This window comes from Panthera pardus, unplaced genomic scaffold, assembly GCF_024362965.1.
Source record: "Panthera pardus isolate Hobbes unplaced genomic scaffold, ASM2436296v1 HiC_scaffold_12, whole genome shotgun sequence".
Classification (NCBI taxonomy): Eukaryota; Metazoa; Chordata; class Mammalia; order Carnivora; family Felidae; genus Panthera; species Panthera pardus.
Genome location: NW_026526677.1, coordinates 66,181,383 through 66,204,374, shown reverse-complemented (window position 1 = coordinate 66,204,374; position 22,992 = coordinate 66,181,383). Strand labels below are relative to the sequence as shown.

Below are 22,992 nucleotides of genomic sequence, written 5' to 3'. Positions count from 1 at the left end.
CCTTTGCTGTGCAGAAGCTTTTTGTCTTCATAAGGTCCCAGTAGTTCATTTTTGCTTTTAATTCCCTTGCCTTTGGGATGTGTCAAGTAAGAAATTGCTACTGCTGAGGTCAGAGAGGTCTTTTCCTGCTTTCTCCTCTAGGGTTTTGATGGTTTCCTGTCTCACATTCAGGTCCTTTATCCATTTTGAGTTTATTTTTGTGAATGGTGTGAGAAAGTGGTCTAGTTTCAACCTTCTGCATGTTGCTGTCCAGTTCTCCCAGCACCATTTGTTAAAGAGGCTGTCTTTTTTCCATTGGATATTCTTTCCTGCTTTGTCAAAGATTAGTTGGCCATACGTTTGTGGGTCTAGTTCTACGGTTTTTATTCTATTCCATTGGTCTATGTGTCTGTTTTTGTGCCAATACCATGCTGTCTGGATGATTACAGCTTTGTAGTAGAGGCTAAAGTCTGGGATTGTGATGCCTCCTGCTTTGGTGGTCTTCTTCAAAATTACTTTGGCTATTCGGGGCCTTGTGTGGTTCCATATGAATTTTAGGATTGCTTGTTCTAGTTTCGAGAAGAATGCTGGTGCAATTTTGATTGGGACTGCATTGAATGTGTAGATAGCTTTGGGTAGTATTGACATTTTGACAATATTTATTCTTCCAATCCATGAGCACGGAATGTTTTTCCATTTCTTTATATCTTCTTCAATTACCTGCATAAGCTTTCTATAGTTTTCAGCATACAGATCTTGTACATCTTTGGTTAGATTTATTCCTAGGTATTTTATGCTTCTTAGTGCAATTGGGAATGGGATCAGTTTCTTTATTTGTCTTTCTGTTGCTTCATTATTAGTGTATAAGAATGCAACTGATTTCTGTACATTGATTTTGTATTCTGCCACTTTGCTGAATTCATGTATCAGTTCTAGCAGACTTTTGGTGGAGTCTATCGGATTTTCCATGTATAATATCATGTCATCTGCAAAAAGTGAAAGCTTGACTTCATCTTTGCCAATTTTGATGCCTTTGATTTCCTTTTGTTGTCTGATTGCTGATGCTAGAACTTCCAACACTATGTTAAACAACAGCGATGAGAGTGGACATCCCTGTCGTGTTCCTGATCTCAGGGAAAAAGCTCTGTTTTTCCCCATTGAGGATGATGTTAGCTGTGGGCTTTTCATAAATGGCTTTTATGATCTTTAAGTATGTTCCTTCTATCCCAACTGTCTCAAGGGTTTTTATTAAGAAACGATGCTGAATTTTGTCAAATGCCTTTTCTGCATCGATTGACAGGATCATATGGTTCTTCTCTTTTCTTTTATTAATGTATTGTATCACATTGATTGATTTGCAAATGTTGAACCAGCCCTGCATCCCAGGAATGAACCCCACTTGATCATGGTGAATAATTCTTTTTACATGCTGTTGAATTCGATTTGCTAGTATCTTACTGAGAATTTTTGCATCCATATTCATCAGGGATATTGGCCTGTAGTTCTCTTTTTTTCCTGGGTCTCTGTCTGGTTTAGCAATCAAAGTAATACTGGCTTCATAGAATGAGTCTGGAAGTTTTCCTTCCCTTTCTATTTTTTGGAATAGCTTGAGAAGGATAGGTATTATCTCTGCTATAAACGTCTGGTAGAACTCCCCTGGGAAGCCATCTGGTCCTGGACTCTTATTTGTTGGGAGATTTTTGATAACCAATTCAATTTCTTCGCTGGGTATGGGTCTGTTCCAGCTTTCTATTTCCTCCTGATTGAGTGCTGGAAGAGTGTGGGTGTTTAGGAATTTGTCCATTTCTTCCAGGTTGTCCAGTTTGTTGGCATATAATTTTTCATAATATTCCCTGATAATTGCTTGTATTTCTGAGGGATTGGTTGTAATAATTCCATTTTCATTCATGATTTTATCTATTTGGGTCGTCTCCCTTTTCTTTTTGAGAAGCCTGGCTAGAGGTTTGTCAATTTTGTTTATTTTTTCTTTTCAAAAAGCCAACTCTTGGTTTTGTTGATCTGCTCTACAGTTTTTTTACATTCTATATTGTTTATTTCTGCTCTGCTCTTTATTATTTCTCTTCTTCTGCTGGCTTTAGGCTGGCTTTGCTGTTCTGCTTCTATTTCCTTTAGGTGTGCTGTTAGATTTTGCATTTGGTATTTTTCTCGTTTCTTGAGATAGGCCTGGATTGCAATGTATTTTCCTCTCAGGACTGCCTTCGCTGCATCCCAAAGCGTTTGGATTGTTGTATTTTCATTTTCGTTTGTTCCCATATATTTTTTAATTTCTTCTCTAATTGCCTGGTTGACCCATTCATTCTTTAGTAGGGTGTTCTTTAACCTCCATGCTTTTGGAGGTTTTCCAGACTTTTTCCTGTGGTTGATTTCAAGCTTCATAGCATTGTGGTCTGAACGTATGCATGGTATGATCTCAATTCTTGTATACTTATGAAGGGCTGTTTTGTGACCCAGTATGCAATCTATCTTGGAGAATGTTACATGTGCACTCGAGAAGAAAGTGTATTCTGTTGCTTTGGGATGCAGAGTTCTAAATATATCTGTCAAGTCCATCTGATCCAATGTATCATTCAGGGCCCTTGTTTCTTTATTGACCGTGTGTCTAGATGATCTATCCATTTCTGTAAGTGGAGTGTTTAAGTCCCCTGCAATTACCACATTCTTATCAATAAGGTTGCTTATGTTTGTGAGTAATTGTTTTATATATTTGGGGGCTCCCGTATTCGGCACATAGACATTTATAATTGTTAGCTCTTCCTGATGGATAGACCCTGTAATTATTATATAATGCCCTTCTTCATCTCTTGTTACAACCTTTAATTTAAAGTCTAGTTTGTTTGATATAAGTATGGCTACTCCAGCTTTCTTTTGACTTCCAGTAGCATGATAGATAGTTCTCCATTCTCATTTTCAATCTGAAAGTGTCCTCAGGTCTAAAATGAGTCTCTTGTAGACAGCAAATAGATGGGTCTTGTTTTTTTATCCATTCTGATACCCTATGTCTTTTGGTTGGCGCATTTAGTCCATTTACGTTCAGTGTTATTATAGAAAGATACGGGTTTAGAGTCATTGTGATGTCTGTAGGTTTCACGCTTGTAGCGATGTCTCTGGTACTTTGTCTCACAGGATCCCCCTTAGGATCTCTTGTAGGGCTGGTTTAGTGGTGACAAATTCCTTCAGCTTTTGTTTGTTTGGGAAGACCTTTATCTCTCCTTCTATTCTAAATGACAGACTTGCTGGATAAAGGATTCTTGGCTGCATATTTTTTTTTCTGTTCATCACATTGAAGATTTCCTGCCATTCCTTTCTGGCCTGCCAAGTTTCAGTAGAGAGATCCGTCACTAGTCTTATCGGTCTCCCTTTATATGTTAGGGAGTTTATCTCTAGCTGCTTTAAGAATTTTCTCTTTATCCTTGTATTTTGCCAGTTTCACTATGATATGTCGTGCAGATGGATTCAAGTTACGTCTGAAGGGAGTTCTCTGTGCCTCTTGGATTTCAATGCCTTTTTCCTTCCCCAGATCAGGGAAGTTCTCAGCTATTATTTCTTCAAGTACCCCTTCAGCACCTTTCCCTCTCTCTTCCTCCTCTGGGATACCAATTATGCGTATATTATTTCTTTTTAGTGTATCACTTAGTTCTCTAATTTTCCCCTCATACTCCTGAATTTTTTTATCTCTCTTTCTTTCAGCTTCCTCTTTCTCCATAACTTTATCTTCTAGTTCACCTATTCTCTCCTCTGCCTCTTCAAGACGAGCCGTCGTGGTTTCCATTTTGTTTTGCATTTCATTTAAAGCGTTTTTCAGCTCCTCGTGACTGTTCCTTAGTCCCTTGATCTCTGTGGCAAGAGATTCTCTGCTGTCCTGTATACTGTTTTCAAGCCCAGCGATTAATTTTATGACTATTATTCTAAATTCACTTTCTGTTATATTGTTTACATCCTTTTTGATCAGTTGGTTAGCTGTTATTTCCTGGAAATTCTTTTGAGGGGAATTCTTCCGTTTCGTCATTTTGGATAGTCCCTGGAGTGGTGCAGAACTGCAGGACACTTCCCCTGTGCTGTCTTGAATAACTTGCGTTGGTGGGCGGGGCCGCAGTCAGACCTGATGTCTGACCCCAGCCCACCACTGGGGCCACAGTCAGTCTGGTGTGTGCCTTCTCTTCCCCTCTCCCAGGGGCGGGATTCACTGTGGGGTGGCGTGGCCCATCTGGGCTACTTGCACACTGCCAGGCTTGTGGTGCTGGGGATCTGGCGTATTAGCTGGGGTGGATCAGCAAGGTGCACAGGGGCGGGAGGGGCAGGCTCAGCTCGCTTATCCTTCAGAGATCCGCTTCGGGAGGGGCCCTGCAGCACCGGGAAGGAATCAGATCCGCCGCCGGAGGGATGGATCTGCAGAAGCACAGTGTTGGGTGTTTGCACGGTGCAAGCGAATTCCCTGGCAGGAACTTGTTCCCTTTGGGATTTTGGCCGGGGGATGAGCGAGGGAGATGGCACTGGCGCGTGCCTTTGTTCCCCACCAAGCTGAGTTCTGTCATCCGGGGCTCAACAACTCTCCCTCCCGTTGTCCTCCAGCCTTCCTGCTCTCCTAGCAGAGCTGTTAACTTACAACCTTCCAGATGATAAGTCCCACTTGCTGTCTGAACACACTCCTTCCGGCCCCTCCGCTTTTGCAAACTAGACTCGGGGGCTCTGCTTTGCCGGCGGGTTGCCCCTCTGCCCCCTCCCGCCAGTCTGTGTAGCGCGCACCACCTCTCTGCCCTTCCTACCCTCTTCCGTGGGCCTCTCATCTGCGCTTGGCTCCAGAGAATCCGTTCTGCTAGTCTTCTGGCAGTTTTCTGGGTTATTTAGGCAGGTGTGGGTGGAATCTAAGTGATCAGCAGGACACGGTGAGCCCAGCGTCCTCCTACACTGCCATCTTCCCCCCGATTCTATCAAAAACAGATACTTAAATACAGTGAACAAACTGGTGTTTGCCAGATGGTATGTGAGTGGGTGTGTAGGTGAAATAAATAAAGGGGACCAAGAGGTACAAACTTCAAATTATAAAATAAGTAAGTCACAGAGGTGAAAAGTATAATAGGGAATATCATCAATGATATTGTAAGAATGTTTGACAGTTACAGATGGTGACTACATTTATCATGGTAAGCACTGAGTAATATATAAAATTGTCGAGTATATATATTGTATCCCTGAAAGTAACAAAACATTGTATGTTAATTATACTTCAATTACAGAATGTAAAAAAAGAAACTATAATGAGATCCCACTTCACACTCATAGACTAGCCTTAACCAATCAAACAATAACAAGTATTGGCTAGGATGTAGAGAAAACGGAACCCTCAAACATTGTTGATGGGAATGTTAAATGATGCAGCCATTTTGGAGAACAGTTTGGAAGTTCCTCAGAATGTTAAACATGGCGTTACCAAATGGCTCAGCAGTCCCAACTAACTCCTAGGTTTATACCCAAGAGAAATGAAAAAATATGTACACACAAAAACATGTACATGAATGTTCACAGCAACAGTATTCTTAATAGCCCAAATATGAAAACAACTCTAACATCCATCAACTGGTGAACGGATAATAAAATGTAGTGTATCCATACAAGAACACTATTTGGCAATGAAAAGTAATGAAGTACTGATCCATGTTACAGGATATATAAACCTTGAAAACATTGTTCTAAGAGTAAGAAGCCAGTCTCAAAAGACCACATATGTATCATTCCACTCATATGAAATACCCTGAATAGGCAAATTTATACAGACAGAAAATGGATTACTAGTTACCTAGTGATGGGGTCTGGGGGGAAGGGAGAAGAAAGCAGGAGTAAAGGGGAACGATTACTAACAAATGCGGGGTTTCTTTTGGGTGTGACGGGAATGTTTAAAAATTTACTATAGTGATGGTTGCACAAATCTATGAATATACTAAATAACATTAAGCTGGGTACCTTAGATGTTGGTAAATTGAATGGTGTGTGAATTATGTCTCAATAAAGCTACTGAAATTCTGAAGGGATCATTAACTCTGAGCTTTACTACAGGGTGACCTAGGTGGACTGTTTGTTGGGAGCCCCTGATATCAGCATCTTCAGGTCTTCACTTGCTTGCATTTGCCAGGGAAGAGGCTTTCACCATACCCTGGAGAGTAATGATCTGCCTGACAATGCCCTGGAAATTCTTAACAACATTTTTTTAATTTCTTTGTTCATTTCTTTTGTTTTTTAGATTCCACTTACAAGTGAAATCATATGGTATTTGTCTTTCTCTGTCCAGATTATTTTCACTTAGTATAATACCCTCCAAGTATATTCACATTGTCACAAACTGCAAACAAACAACAACAAAGAGAGAAACAGACTCATAAATACAGAGAACTAGTGGTGGCCAAAGGGGAGGGGGGTGGGAAGATGGGTGTTTAGGATTAAGAAGCACAAAGTTCCAGTTCTAAAGTAAATAAGTCACCAGGATGAAAAGTAAAGCAGAGGGAATATAGTCAATAATAGTGTAATGCACACCATGGTGAGCATTTCATAACATACACAATTGTTGACTTACTATGTTGTACACCTGAAACTAATTTAATATTATACATCCACTGTACTTCAATTAGAATTTTTTAATTTTTAATTTTTAAAAATCTAGACAGGAGTTAGAAATTTTCCTTAGAGAATGTAGTTTTGGTCTAACTAGTTCTTCCTGCCCAACAAACCAAAAATACTTTCCACAGATCAAGAGGAAGGGAACAGACATTTACTGAGCTTCTATTAAGGGCTAGGCACATTCCATTCTCTAGTATATTAATCTTTTTAACTCTGTGGGGATGACATTATAACATTCTCATTTTTATAGGTGAGGAAACTGAGGTGCAAGGATTAACACAGCTAAGAGTGGTGAAATTCTGATGTCTGAATTCAGTGCCCAAGCTCTACTCACTTTTTTTTTAATTTATTTATTTTTGAGAGAGAGAGAGAGAGGAGGAGGGACAGAGAAAGAGAGAGAGAGAATATGCCAAGCAGGCTCCATGATTCATGGGTTCAAGCCCCGTGTTGGGCCCCATGCTGATGGTACAGAGCCTACTTAGGATTCTCTTTCCCTTTCTCTCTGCCCCTCCCCCACTCTCATGCTCTCAAAATAAATAAACTTAAAAAAGAAATTCCTTTAAGGAGCACCTAGGTGGCTCAGTAGGTTAAGCATCAGACTTCAGCTCGGGTCATGATCTCATGGTTCATGGATTTGGGTCCCACAGCGGGCTCTGTGCTGACAGCAAGGAGCCTGGAGCCTGCTTTAGATTCTGTGTCTCCCTCCGTCTCTGCCCCTCCCTCGGTCATGCTCTATCAAAAATAAACAAACTTAAGAAAAAAATTCTTTAAAAAAAAAAAAGGCTGCATGGGAATGCAAGCTGGTGCAGCCACTCTGGAAAACAGTATGGAGGTTCCTCAAAACACTAAAAATAGAACTACCCTACCACCCAGCAATTGCACTACTAGGCATTTATCCATGGGATACAGGTGTGCTGTTTCGAAGGGACACATGCACCCTCATGTTTATAATAGCACTATCAACAATAGCCAAAGTATGGAAAGAGCCCAAATGTCCATCGATGGATGAATGGATAAAGATGATGTGGTGTGTGTGTATATATATATACACAATTGAGTATTATTCAGCAATCAAAAAGAATGAAAATTTGCCATTTGCAACTACGTGGATGGAACTGGAGGGTATTATGCTAAGTGAAATTGGTCAGTCAGAGAAAGACAAAAATCATATGACTTCCCTCATATGAAGACTTTAAGAGACAAAACAGATGAACATAAGGGAAGGGAAACAAAAATAATATAAAAACAGGGAGGGGGACAAAACAGAAGAGACTCTTAAATATGGAGAACAAACAGAAGGTTACTGGGGGGGGGGGGTTGTGGGAAGGGGGATGGGCTAAATGGGTAAGAGGCACTAAGGAATCTACTCCTGAAATCATTGTTGCACTATATGCTAACTAACTTGGATGTAAAAAATAAAAAATAAAATTTAAAAAAAAAAAAAAAAGGCTGCAAAACCAGAATGGAGCTTTCTTTGTAGCATCACTGGTAGTTCCAGGTCCACATCAGAGACTCCTGGAGCCCAGGAAATCTGTGCAGACATTCTGCATCTGCTCTTGTACAATTTTAATTTGGTGTCCTCAGCAAATTTAAATTATATTAAAAACTTCATCTAACCTTAGAATGGCAGGTGAGTATGTTCTCTTCCTGCCCATTCATAACCCACCTGAAATGCTATGCTCTCCCCTACCTCCCAGTCTACTCTCTACCCAGCAGCTAGAGTGATACTACTTGTAAACATAGATCAGATCATTCCCATCTCAAACCCAACCAGTGGCTTCTATTTAAAATAAGAAAAATTTTAAAAATTTAAAAACCCATAAAATCCTAATTAGGCCCTATACAATCTGACTGGGCCCCTGCTTACATCCCCAACTTTATCTGTTACCACTTCCTTGCTGATTGTACTCCAGCCACACTTATTGAGCTCAAGTTCACCCCATAGCCTTTACACACACAGCTCCTTCTGCTTAGAATGATCTTCCAAGATCTTCATATGGCTCATCCTCATCACTCAGAGGTCTCTCCTCAAATGTCACCCCCTCAGAGAGGCCTCCTCTACTGGTTATCTTATCTTTGGCACTACTATACCTTATTTTCTTTGTGTACTTATTTTCTTATCAGCTAGTCATCACCTTGCCTCAACCACCACCACCAGTAGAATGAAATTTGCTGGCAGGGCAGGGATTTTGTGCTGTTCACTGTTTCATCGATCTGTGCAACAGTGTCTGGCACACAGTAGACACTCAATAAATATTTCCTATTATTAATCTGTAAAAATCATTTGACAACTAACCACGGAAATCCTTGAGATGTTTACTTCCCTGTTTCCTATGACCCACTTAAGTATTTTTTCCTCCTTATAACTTTTTCCTCCCTGAGGGACAGAGATTATGTCTTACTTTTTTTCAAACATTTATTTACTTTGAGAGTGAGAGAGAGAGAGAGAGAATGTGGGGGGGGGGGGGGGCAGCAGAGAGAGAGGGAGAGAGAGAATCCCAAGCAGGCTCCATGCTGTTAGTGCAGACAGAGCCACAAACTGTGAGATCATGACCTAAATCAAAACCAAGATTCGGATGCTTAACCAACTTAGCCACCTAGGCACCCCTCTTACACTCTATGTGTTCACAAACCCGTAGCACAAACATTTGTACTAGTCTGGCTTCCCCCCAAAAATATCAAAGTATTTTTGTTTGCAGATGGTTAATTAGAATAATTTCCAGATTTGTGGTAAAAACTGGCTATGGTATTTCTTAAACAATAAAGCAACATAGAGTTGGCACACTTACTTCTGGCATTTGTCTTATCCAACTCACTGAGACATAGATCATCCTTGGCATCAGTGCTTCCCTCAACACCATGTCGTAAGAAAAACTTTGTATCATTTTCATCAATTTCATTCTCATCACCCAAGTCATATTTTTGTAGCCCCTCTAATAGCTTTACAGCCGCTAAATGGGCAAACCTGTGGGAAAGAATCAGAAATTAATACACAATCTTCTTCAAACTGAAATGACAGTTTGAACTTAATTTAGCAGATTACACTCTGTACATTATGCCACCAACCCATCTACCCGTAAAGGAGCAAAACTGTACCTGGGGGTGCCTGGGTGGCTCTGTCAGTTAAGCATCCAACTTCAGTTCAGGTCATGATCTCATGATTCATGAGTTCAAGCCCTGCATCAGGCTCTCTGCTGACAACTCAGAGCCTGGAGCCTGCTTTAGATTCTGTGTCTCCCTCTCTTTCTGCCCCTCCCCCACTCGTGCTCTGTCTCTGTCTCTCTCTCAAAAATAAACAAACATTAAAAAAAATACAAAAAAACACAACTGTACCTGAAGGTCAGTGACAATTTGACATACATCCAGCTCAAAGAGTTACTGGACACTAAGGACAAACAGTCCTACTACAGGCTATTTCATAATTTGTATTGGCAAAAATCCAAATGGGAGAGGAGACCCAATATCAAGACAATATGTGGTGTGCCCTAGACACAGCTGGTCAACTGTATAGAAAGCCCAGAACCACCTTATTTCTTACCTATATTTACTACCTTTTTTGATGGCCTAATTTAGATTGCAGAACTAGTTCTGTTTCCAGTTTTAGGGTAACTATATATCTACCCCCTTAATTTTCATCCTTCCTCAACCCAAAATACTTGGCATGGTTTTGAAATTTAATGGAAAAACAGTGACTTTTTCTATCCATGTTTTCTATTTTCTTTGAGCTTGCCCACATCTCCATGAAGCTTCCAGTAATATACCCTAGGTTTTGGAGTTGACATGATTGCCATGTAATCTGCATATTTTTCTCAGTCATGCTAATTGAAGTGCTTAATGTTTCTTCTTATCACATGGAGAACTACTCATTAAATACAAAATCTCAAATCCTATTTTTTTCCACATACTTACATAACCATATGCACACATATGTCCTCCCCTTTCACCAGGTACTGCAAATATTAACAAATATTCTAGGAAGTTGTAAGGTTAACAGAATTCATTATCTCTACCACTAGGTTGCAATTTAACAGCTATCATTTACTGAGTACTTGCTTTATGCCAGATTCAAGTGTATTTGTTTTTTTGTTTTTTTTTTAAGTTTATTTTGAGAGAGAGCGTGCATGCATGCATGTAAGTTGGGAAAGAGGAGGGGTTGAGGGAGACAGAGAGAGGGAAAGAGAGAGAGAGAGAGAGAGAGAGAGAGAGAGAGAGAGAGAGAGAGAGAGAGAGAATATCCCAAGCAGGCTCTGCACTGTCAGTGTGGAGCTCAAACTCACAAACTGTGAGATCATGACCTGTGCTGAAATCAAGAGTCAGATGCTTAACCCACCGAGCCACCCAGGAACCACCCCCACCCCACTTTTTTTTTTTTTTTTTACAATTTATTCAAGGTTATTTCTATAATAGTACACATACACCTAAAATTTTGGTGCATGAATTACAAAATTCTAATAGGTATACAGTGGAATCTCATTGTGGTTTTAATTTGCATTCTCCTAATGTAAATGATTTTGAGCATTTTTTAAATGCATATTTGCCATTTGTACATTTTCCTCTGGTGAATAAACAGTATCAAATGCTTGCAAGAAAAAGAAAACAAAAGAAACTCACTGCTAGTGAGAATGCAAATTGGTATGATCACTTTTGAAGGCACTTTCGCAGCTTCTTATAAAATTAAACATACTCACAAACTTCGCACATGACCCAGCAATCCTACTCCCAAGTATTTACCCAAGTGAGCTAAAAACTTATGTTCACACAAAACCCTGTATGTGAATGTTTAAAGCAGCTTTATGCATAATAACCAACAAATGGATATAATCAAGATATCCATCGATTGGCTACTGGATTATAGAACTATTAGAATACCATGGAATTCTATATCTAATGAAGTATTACTCAGCAATAAGAAAGAAATGAACTACCAATACACATAGAAGAATCTCAAAATAATGATGCAGAGAGAAAGACGCCAGATTTATAAGAGTTTGTACTGTACTCTAGGAAATGCAAACTAAACTACAGTGACAGAAAGCAGATCCGCATCTGCTGGGGGAAGGGGAAGCAGAAAGCAGTGGAAGGAGAGAGATACAAAGGGGGCACAAAGAGACTTTTGAGGATGATGGATATATTCACTCTCTTGACGGTGCTAATGGTTTCACGGGTACATACATTTATCAGAATTCATCAGTTGGTACAATACAAATATGCATACTTTGTCATATGCCAATTATATCTTGGAAAAGCCATCTTCCAAAATAAAAATAAAGTGGGCCTGAGTTGGCTATGATCCTAGGTATGTGGAACCGCAAAACCATGCTCCGGGACTTCAAAGAAATCCCTCAAAATTTTAAGGAACATGAACTCACAAAAATTGCAGAGCAATTCAGTGAATGATTACGTTCTGGCATCCTGTCAAACCTCATTTGCAACTTTTAGCCCACATTTCTACCTTAGATTCAAGCAGTTCTGAACCACATACAGCTCCTCAAACACACAAGGTACTATCTTACAATTCTGCCTTCTTAAAGCACCAGCATAAACATTGCTTCCTCCAAAAAAAGCTTTTTCCCTGACCTCTATATAAATTCCATCTCCCTTCAGGTTCCTTCATAACTCTTACCATCATCTGTGTTAACATTTCTCTCCCACAACTTTCAAATAGGAAGATCTGGGTACTTTTTCTCCTAAGTTCTTACTGTATCTTACACATATGTTATAATGATTATAATTAATAATTATTATTATGTACATTGTCTCTTCACAAGATTGCAAACTTGAGGGGAAGGACTGTGTTTTTTCATCTTTGTAATCCTAACACTAACCATAGCACTAGGGACACACTATATATACAGGAAATTGAATGAAAAACAACCAAATGAACAAATGGATTGACTGAATTTTCCTTGAGGACCTGACCTGAGTGAGGGGGTGTTCAATACTAGGTGTTATATTTAATTCAAACATAAACATCAAAATTTGTTTCAAAACCTATGTGGCTCCAAATTGATTATTCCTTTTTATCACACAGTATTTCACACAGTACGAACATTTGTGGGACACAATTCTCCATTGTGTACCACTGTTTTAAGCACTGTAGAATGTTTAGCATTCCTGGACCTGACCTCACTATATATCAGTGTTGGTCTCCAATCATTGTGACACTCACTCCTCCACACATTTCCAAATCCCCTCCCTCCCCCAGGAAAGGGGACAATATTATCTCCCAATTGAAAATCATCACTTTAGAGAGAAGAGTTGAGGTCTCATCCAATGTCAATTCAGCTTGAAAATTGTCATTCCAACAGTATTTGACAGAGTCCTAAAATTCCATTAAATCCTCAGAGTTTTCTGAATATAAGAGAGTATATACAAAAGTTTAAAAACAGAAGAAAGTAGTAAAGCAAATAGGGATACCTCTTAGCCACATCGCTGGGTTTCTCCCCTGCTTTGTTTGTAATATTACTGTCTGCTCCCATTTTAATTATCCACTGCAAACACTCTATGTGGCCTTGCCCAGCAGCTGTTTCAAAAATACAAAACGGAAAATACAGACAAAAAAAGTTAGTAGTAACAATTATCTGAAAATCTTGGACAATCCCATTACAGAGTATTTTCACAAATACTGATCCTTATAATAACCAACAAAAGTAAGTTGGGCAGATGTTACTTTCTCTGTTAATTTACATACTCATTAGACAAATATTCTATCAAATATCTACTGTGCTAGTCTCTATACAGAGGACTTTCCCTACATATATAAAAGCTGAAGTTCAACGAGGTTATTTATTTAACATCACACAGCTAGCAAGGAATGGATTTGAAACTATAATCTAGTTGTTCCCAATCCTTATCCAGTGTTTGCCTGCTGCTATTTATAGGTCCTGACTAATCCTGTATCTCACCAGAACGTGAGCACAATCCAGCCACAGGGACCCACAAGGACTTCAGATATCTTGCATCATCTTATGTAAAGAGGTTATTCTACTGACTCTCAAAACTCAAAATTTGCAGTCCCCTCACTGATTATCAGAACCATTTACCACCTTTTTCAAAATCTTGTTAACACATGCACTCAATACTAATTTCCACCTCCATAGCTCTGTTTACATGTCTTCTCACCTAGTACCCAGCACTCAACCAGTGCTCATCTAACCTCTATCCATCCTTCTAGATTCATCTCAAGACTCTGGGAAACTGGGGGAAAAAACTTAATAAACTTAAAAGACCTGATTTTAGGTCTACTAAACAATGAGACTGGAGGACAGGACAGAACTTAGCAAGTGGCTGGCACATAAAGACTCTCAATAAAGTCTGTAAAGTTGATGAGTGAATAAATGAATGACAATATTAATAAAATGTCAGCTTTGCTCTTACCAGCTAGCTGTACAACCTCAATCAAGAAAACTGATTCCTCTGGACCCCAATTTCCTTATCTTTTACAAAGATGATTTCATATTTATAAGGAGGGTACACTGCTGCTTCATAAAATTACAAGGATTAAATGTGATGACAGTTTTGCATCCCGTTAAATATCATATAAATATATTATTTCTGAATTCCCATGAACTCTCCTTTAATAATTTCACCCTTACCAAATTCTTCTTTCCTCAGTTCCTACTCTTGAATTCCTATTGCCTGTATTTTAACAACCAAATCCTTTCTGCCATTTATTACATCCTAACTTCTACAAATCTCTAGTTGTTCATATTGTAAGTATGTGGCTCCTTAACAGGAAGGTCTGGATCTCATAGAGTCTACACAGTGCAAGCATATGGTTGGTGCTAAATATAAATGCCTGTGTAAAATAAATCAAAGACTAGGAACTTCTGGTATATCTTTGGTGTCCCAAAAAGTGAATCCACCTCCAATATTGGCAACAGAGAAAAGAGGACAGAAAGTCAGAAACAGTGACAGAGTAACCCATCACTACTGTACAAATTCTTCCACCATTCTCTTCTTCACTCAGAGCCATCTATCAAACTCAGAGTTGGCCCCTGAAAAGCCTGGGCCTTCTCCCTGTCTCCTACAGCAAACTCAAAACCAGTTAACAAAGAATACTACAAGATTTCCCAGACCTTTAGAAATAACCCCACTTTAGACAAAGATGGCAACATATTCTGTCTTTAAGATTTACAAAATAGTATTTATGTATCATGGATAACAGTTTTAGAAGACAGAATGAGCTTAACCAAACATTTCCATGTTATTACACAAATACTGTTTACAAAAAAGGGAAAGGGAGGCAAAAGTATTTCTCTAAAATGAATTACAATAAGAGGATTTTTACCCAAGATCCTTATTGTATACTGGTTAGGATATGTTTAAGAATTTAATCCATGTTTTATAAGAGAACAGATAAAATATGCAGTGGCTAGAAATTTTTGAGAAATTATTTGCAATACTTATGGCTTAGCAAATGAAAGGAAGGAGTAGTCATGGTGAATTTAAAAATCATTAAATGATTAAGAAGAAAGCCTCAATAATAAACACAGCAGCTTATTTACTGAATCAATATATAAAATAAAGGAAAAGAAGCAGAAAGATTGATAAAATGTGGGAAAGGTGAATTAAATCATAAGGAGACATCAACTTTTATTTGATTAATTTGGCTATAAACTAAACATACAGATGTTTGCCAGGAAAGGCAAATGTACACAAAATGCTCCTTCTCCCCATTATAGCCACTTCTCACCCCTCTACCACACCACCTGATCCACTCCTGGCCCTAGGTGTCCTCAGTGGATAGACTGACAAGAGAAGGGATGAAGAGCAAACACTACTGGTTCCTCCTCAATTTTCACCCTCCCATCTCACAATGGTTGCATCCCACCCTATCGTTATACATCAGTCCCTTTAGAACCTTCTTCCAGATCTCTCATTTCCATCTTAGTTCCAGTGGTGAAGAAGTGACTGAGAAAGGCTGACAACTAGCCTTCAATGAAACTTAATTGTTCCTGGAAAGATGCATATTAAGCATCATGAGCAAGCCTATCTTTTGCTACAGTGTCTAAATGATACTCCACATATCATAATATTAGTAATAAGAAGTGCTTATATCTAGGATATGAAATGAGGGCTTTGCTCCAGGGCACCACATTTTAAACTATCCATATATAGAGCACATTTTAAGTCTCCTCCCCATTCGCAAATCCCATGGTGAAGAGTTAAACCCCTAGACAGCCAGTAGAGACAAAGGAGTGAGATTTTCCAAGTCTAGGGTAGAGTGTTTGTCAAAGTGGAAACCCCTTTGTGTGTAGGGGAAATCTCTTTGCATTCCCCTTCTTCTTATGCCACCTAAGCTCTCTCTTCCAAAACTACTGGTACACATGGTACTTAGATTCTATACTGGAGATTCCTTATGAATTAAAACAACTTTAATAATTAAACTAAGAACCTAACCGACAGGAACATAGTCTGTGATTAGGACCAGCAGAAGTTATTTATAAAAATAAAAACCTAATCCAAACACATGACTGCAGGGGTGTCAGGGTGGCTCCGTTGGTTAAGCACCCGACTCTTGGTTTCAACTCACCTCATGATCTCACAGTTCGTGAGTTTGGGCCCCGCATCGGGCTCTGTGCTGACAGTGTGGAGCCTGCTTGGAACTCTGTGTCTCCCTCTCTCTCTGCCCTGCCCCACACCCACCCCCACTCATGCTGTCTCTCTCAAAAATAAATAACTTTTTAAAAAATTAAAAAACACATGACTGCATTAACTAGACTACTTACTGTCTTTTACTCTAACATTTTTTAAGGGCATTTTAAGAAATCTCTATACCCAAAATGGGGCTACAACTCACAACCCCAAGATCAAGAGTTGCATGCTCCACTGACTGAGCTACTTGGCAGGCCCTTTAACACTTTTACAAGAATTACCTGCCATTAGATTCTGCAGGAACTTATAAATTACAAATGAGGCGAAATGGAAATTTCAGATGGGGTAAAGATTTGGTTTTCGATTTTATAAATACAATGAAGATTGGCAAGAATAAATCCTAGAGTACCTACTCCCAATAAGGACTGACAATTTGACAGTCTGATTAAAAAACCAAAAAGCTAGTTAACATGTTAGAATTTCACATACAAAGAAGGAGAGAATGCAGATAAAAGTGGTAGACATCTTGAAGATATGTTCAAATCAAACATTCATTGATATTTCTATGGAAGTAAAAACATTTTTTCAGAGTCTAAGAAAGAATAAAAATTTGCTACACCTTTTTCTCAAGTTCTGGTATACCTTTTTCATGCCTTAGCATGAATTAATAGACCATTTTTAACCCAAAGAAAATGTCAGTCCTAAGAAATTTCTCTAGCAGTCAATTTCATATCTAAACATGTCAGTATCACAAGAGAATTTCTATTGGAATTACCCTAAATGTGACAATTTCTGACATCATAAAAGGAATATCACACTTCAATTGAAAATTAAGCCTCTGTGTACCATATAAGGAAGACTTAAATGTCCTAGGGTATCAGGAAAAGTTTTACATTTTCACATGTTTCTGAAGTATAATTATTTTAAATGGTAAATAATTCAAAGGTAATTATGTCAGAACTGAAAACAAAACCAGGAATAACTCACCTTTATGCATAGGAGTTGATCCATTATTATCACGTTCATTAATATTTATTACTCCATCTTCTATCAATTTCTTAAGTGTTTCTAAATCACCCTTAAAGGCAGCCATATGACCTGGAAATGCTAAGGCTATGAATAGAAATTCAGTATTTCAGTAAACACATGAGTTCATTCTATTTTTCTTGACTCAAGCAGTCACACATTTCAGATTTCAATATTAACTCAATTATGATAATGTTATATTGGAATTAGTTTGATTGATGCAATAACAAGTAATAAAAAGGACAATCATAAAGTAAGATTATTATTAATTGTGTAGCCCTTCCACCCCTCAGGACCTCAAACATGCCAAGTAATATTGTACCAGAACTATGCTTAACTATATTCCATTCTTCCCTCAGGCCACCACAAAACACACGACGGTCATTTTCAACCCTTCACATAAAGACATTTTTGGTCTAAAGTCCTACATTTGCACAGAACACTCACTCTCTGTTTGCAAGGAAGTGAAGAAAGCAAAATAAAGTGGAAGCAGATAAAGTATACATAAGTATGTATACAAACACATACACATATACACATGCCTGTGTAAAAGGGGCTGACCTAGCTCCTAACTACACATTAAATACCTGATAAGATGTTTTTACTGATAACAACTCCAAGATCAGGACCTGAGCCAAAATCAAGAGTTGGATGCTTAACCAACTATGTCACCCAGGTGTCCCTATTCTCATTTTTAAATCTGAAAAGGAAACAGAATAGCTAAAGAATATTTAAAAAAAAAAAATTTAATGTTTATTTACTTTGGAGAGAGACACAGAGATAGAATATGAGCCATAGAGGGGCAGAGAGAGAGGGAGACACAGAATCCAAAGCAGGCTCCAGAATCTGAGCTGTCAGCACACAGCCCAACACGGGGTTTGAACTCACAAACAGATCATGACCTGAGCTGAAGTCATATGCTTAACTGACTGAGCCACCCAGGCACCCCAACCAAAGAATATTTTTAAAAGAAAAAGTTAGAGACTTACACTACCTGATTCTAAATCTTACTATATAAAGCTAGAGTAATCAAGCTGTAGTATTGCCAAACAGATATATCAAATATAGTACATCTATACAATAGAATACCATTGAGCAATAAAAAAGAATGAACTATTAATATACATTAGAGGAATGATTCTCAAAATGGTTCCATTAGAAAATTCAAACTAATCTATAATGACATAAAGCAAATAGGAGGTTGTATGGGGCCTACATCCATACAGTTGAATACTGTTGAACAATAAAAAGGAATGAACTATTAATATACATAACAGGGATGAATCTTAAAATGATTCTACTAGAAAATTCAAACTTGGGACATGTGGGTCGCTCAGTAGGTTAAACATCTGACTTTGGCTCAGGTCATGATCTCACAGTTCATGAGTTCGAGTCTGGCGTCAGGCCGTCTGCTCTCAGCACAGAGCCTGCTTTGGATCCTCTGTCTCCTTCTCTCTCTCTCTCCCTCCCCTAGCTTGCATTCTCTCTCTCTCTCAAAAATAAAACATTAAAAAAAAAAAAAAAAACAGAAAATTCAAACTAATTTATACTGACAGAAAGCAAGTAAGTGGGCCAGGGTGAAAGGAAGGGTGAAATATAAGGGGGTATTATAAAAAAAAACCTTCAGAGGTGGTGGAAATGTTTTCCATCTTGATTGTGATGGTTTCATGAGTGTATACATCCAAACTCACCTAACAGCACACTAAATGAGTACAGTTTATTACATGTAAATCATACTGAAATAAAGTTCATTTTTAAAAAAAGGAGGGGGCGCCTGGGTGGCTCAGTCGGTTGAGAGTCCAACTTCGGCTCAGGTCATGATCTCACAGTTCGTGAGTTCAAGCCCCACGTCGGGCTCTGTGCTGACAGCTCGGGGCCTGGAGCCTGCCTCAGATTGTGTGTTTCCCTCTCTCTCTGCTCCTGCCCTGCTCACACTCTGTCTCTCTCTCAAAAATAAATAAATATTTAAAAAAAAGTTTAATAAAAAAAAGGATATCCCCTTAAAAATAAATAAATAATAAATAATAAATTAAATAAGTAAATAAATAAATAAAGGATATCCTCATCAAAGTGAAAAAACAATCCACAGTGTGAGAGAAAATATCTATATCTGATAAAATCAATAAAGGATTAGAATCTAGACTATATAAAGAACTCAATGGGGCGCCTGGGTGGCTCAGTCGGTTAAGCGTCCGACTTCAGCTCAGGTCACGATCTCGCGGTCCGTGAGTTCGAGCCCCGCGTCGGGCTCTGGGCTGACGGCTCAGAGCCTGGAGCCTGCTTCCGATTCTGTGTCTCCCTCTCTCTCTGCCCCTCCCCCGTTCATGCTCTGTCTCTCTCTGTCTCAAAAATAAATAAAACGTTAAAAAAAAAAAAAGAACTCAAATTATTTAGAAAAGGGCAAAGAATACAGTTTTTAAAAAGGGAGAAAAGTATAGGCAGGCAATTCATAGAAGAAAAAAACTAGAAGAACCAATAACTTACAGAAGGATGTTCAACCTCATTCGTAATCAAGAAAATGCAAATCAAAATACAAATTAAACCTTTTCATATCCAATCAGCTGGCAAACATTTTAAAGTCTGACAATAACGAATATCATTTCTCTAAATTCCCATCAAACGTTGCTGATTAGAGTGCAAACTTCTACGAGCACCTGATGAAGAATGTAGCAATGCCTGTTTATACTGACGAAGGGCATATCCCACCAAGCAAACCCTAAAGTAGAATATCACACCTATTTACCCAAACAGGGCTCTTAACTCTCAGTCTTCAGAGAAGACAGGCAGTTCCACCAGCAGCCTCATCCAGCAATCCCAATGTGCCATAAAAATATTTTCTATGTGGGCTCTGTGTTAAAAAGGTAGTAAAGCACTTCTCCACAGAATCTCTTGTATGTGTATATAAGGAGACACATACAAGAATATTCCCAACCACATTACTATAATAGTGAAAAACAATCTAAATGTCAAATTGGAAAATGGATAAATAATGGTTTTCATAAAATACAATACTACACAAACACTTAAAAAGAATAGGTATATCTATCAGCTTAATAAAAACCCCAAAACATAGTATTTTCTGGAAAAAAGCAAGGAATAGAAGAATGAATACTGTTTTATGCCATTTCCTTAAGATTTTAAGAGAAGTCTCAAAGACTACTAGTCATCCACTAAAATCCCCTTCCTTCAATATTAAGGGAGTTGTAGCTGAGTAAGTCTTCTCAGCTAAATACTGAATTCTCCAGGCTTCCTCACAGCTAGTATGCCCACGTGGCTAAACTTTTGCCAATGGAATTGTTAGCAAAAGTGATGGATACAAATTAGACCTTGAAAATCTCTGGTCCTAACCTTACAGTCTTGCTCCTCCCCACCTCCTACTGAATTAGCTACAACCAGAGAGAGCTAGTTGGAAAGAAAGCCAGTTTTGAATGACTGCACAGTATAGATTCACTCTCCAATCTGGGCTGTCATATAAATCCTTAAGCTACTGAATTTTATGATTTCTTTGTTAGAACAGGTTAGTCTCTTACTCCAAAAACACACAGTAGTGCATATTTTTGTAAGTACATATACATTAAATATAAAACATGTAGGGACACTGGGTGGCTTAGTCAGTTAAGCATACGACTCTTGGTTTCAACTCAGGTCATGATATTGTGGTTTTATGAGTTCAAGTCCTGTGTCAGACTCTGCACTGGCAGCATGGAGTCTGCTTGGGATTCTGTCTGTCTGTCTCTCTCTCTCCCTCTCTCTCTGCTCCTCCCCAATTTGTGCTCTCTCTCAAAATAAACTTAATTAAAAAAATTAAAATTAAAACCTGTAGAATGGAATTATAAATTGAAAACAATATCTACCTGTGAAAAGGAAGAAAAAGAATGATATGAAGGAGACAGAACCAAGAAACTTTAACTGTATGTATAACATTTTATCCTTAAATTAGTGGCATAAAGAATGTTCATCACATTAATCTCTATATATTTCTGCCTAAAATATTTTATAATACAGAAGACAAACTGAATGAATGGGTGGACAATTATAAGTAACATATTTAAATACAACATTTTCCTTATAACTTATTTTCTTTTTCCACTTACTCTACTTATTAAATGCTACCACACTCCAGGTTTATTACTTACTTTCCTGATCTTTTGAATCACTTTGTTCATACTCAGCCCCTTGGATAAACTGCAAAATGTTCTGTTTAAAGAACCTCTGGGCCAAATCCAGTACATTTTCTCCATTATCATTGAAGGCTTTTAGAGCCTGTGTGGTGCTGTTCATTCTACTGAGTAGGAATTTAAAACAGTGAAGGTGGCCTTCCATGGCTGCTAAGTGAACTGTAGGTGAGAGAGAAAAAGAATTTAATTTTTAAATTGACAATAAGATAATTTGAAGAAACAAAGAACAATATTGGCTCTAATCCTCACCAGAAGATGACTGTCCCTTCCCCATGTAACTGGGATATACTGTAAGCAATGGTAACACCTTCTCTGCAAGCCCACAAGTCCTTAGTCAGCCTTCTAGTCGTGCTAAAGCAACAGACTAAGTGGAGTTACACTTACTGTGAGAGTGCAGAGGCCAGATGAGAGATACCAAAGAGCAAGCCCCAGAACATTTTCTTGAAAAGAGAAATCCCAATTATGCAGCTTATAATTACATGAGAAAATACTTGCTAGGTAAGACAGATGATAGATATATTTATTTTAATGTTTTGGAAAAAATGGAAGAAATAAACCAAAATAGTCACTATGGGGGCACCTGGTGGCTCAGTCTGTTGAGCGTGTGACTTTGACTCAGGTCATGATCTCACGGTTTGTGATTGCTGCTATCAGTGCACAGCCCACTTTGGATCCTCTGTCCCCCTTTTCTTGCCCCTCCCCTGCTTGCACACTCAAAAATAAACAAACATTAAAAAAAATAGTCATATGCAAATATGAATGTTATTTTTATCACTATGTATTTTGTCACTTTTCCATAGACGTTTATTCTTTTTATTAAAAACAGGAGGACTGGATCAAAACTGCAGACAAAGCACACATACTGCCTCACCATTTCTACTCTAAATCCTTGAAAACAATAGAAAAGAGATTTTCTGAAGCCAAAAAGGTCTAGAAAAACAAACAAGAACTCCAAGAACAGACAAAAAAATGTTAAGGAATCCCTGAAAGGAAATATACTGAAGCAGGCTAAAGGGGAGCCACAACCCAAAATCCACAAAAAATAAGAATGGTTCTGGGGGATTACAAGCTTAGGGCAGTGACTACGAAGAACAAGAGCACCTTTACATGTCTGGAGAAGGGAGTATTTGGGCAGCAGCCCAATCAATACACAAATCTTACCACTGGAGAAGTAAGGCAGCACCGAAATGACCAGTGTAATGCAGGAGAAACAAGATGTAACAACACCCAAAAGAGAAGTTGCCGGCACATGCCATCTACACCTTCTCAGCTGAACCTTCCAGGAAAAACACCAAAAAACTCCCCCTAAAATTTGAGAATCCTCTAACAGCTTACTCATCATATATACACATACATGTCTTACAGGCATTTCTAACTTAACACATCAAAAACTCAACTCCTCATCCCTCTTGCACACATTTTCCTTAGTTTTCCCCATCTCACTTAATAGGAACTGTCTTTTTTCCATGTAGTTCATGCCCAAGATCCCGGAGCCATCCTTGACTCCTCTTTCTGTCACTCTCTATGTCTAATCAATCAGCAAATCTTATTGGTTCTATCTTTACAAAATACACAGACCCCA

The 22,992-nt window shown here is 38.5% G+C and overlaps 1 protein-coding gene across 1 annotated transcript in view; it reads right to left on the bottom strand.

Annotated features, from left to right (window-relative positions):
* Positions 1-22,992, bottom strand: part of ANKRD42 (ankyrin repeat domain 42) — a gene marked incomplete at its 5' end in the record, with an annotated part of 73,975 nt that overhangs the window by 20,827 nt on the left and 30,156 nt on the right. The window contains 4 exons of the mRNA XM_019449550.2: positions 9,399-9,574; positions 13,027-13,132; positions 17,194-17,319; positions 21,369-21,569. Of these exons, the coding sequence (XP_019305095.2) occupies positions 9,399-9,574; positions 13,027-13,132; positions 17,194-17,319; positions 21,369-21,569 (609 nt within the window). The remainder of the gene's footprint in view (positions 1-9,398; positions 9,575-13,026; positions 13,133-17,193; positions 17,320-21,368; positions 21,570-22,992) is intronic.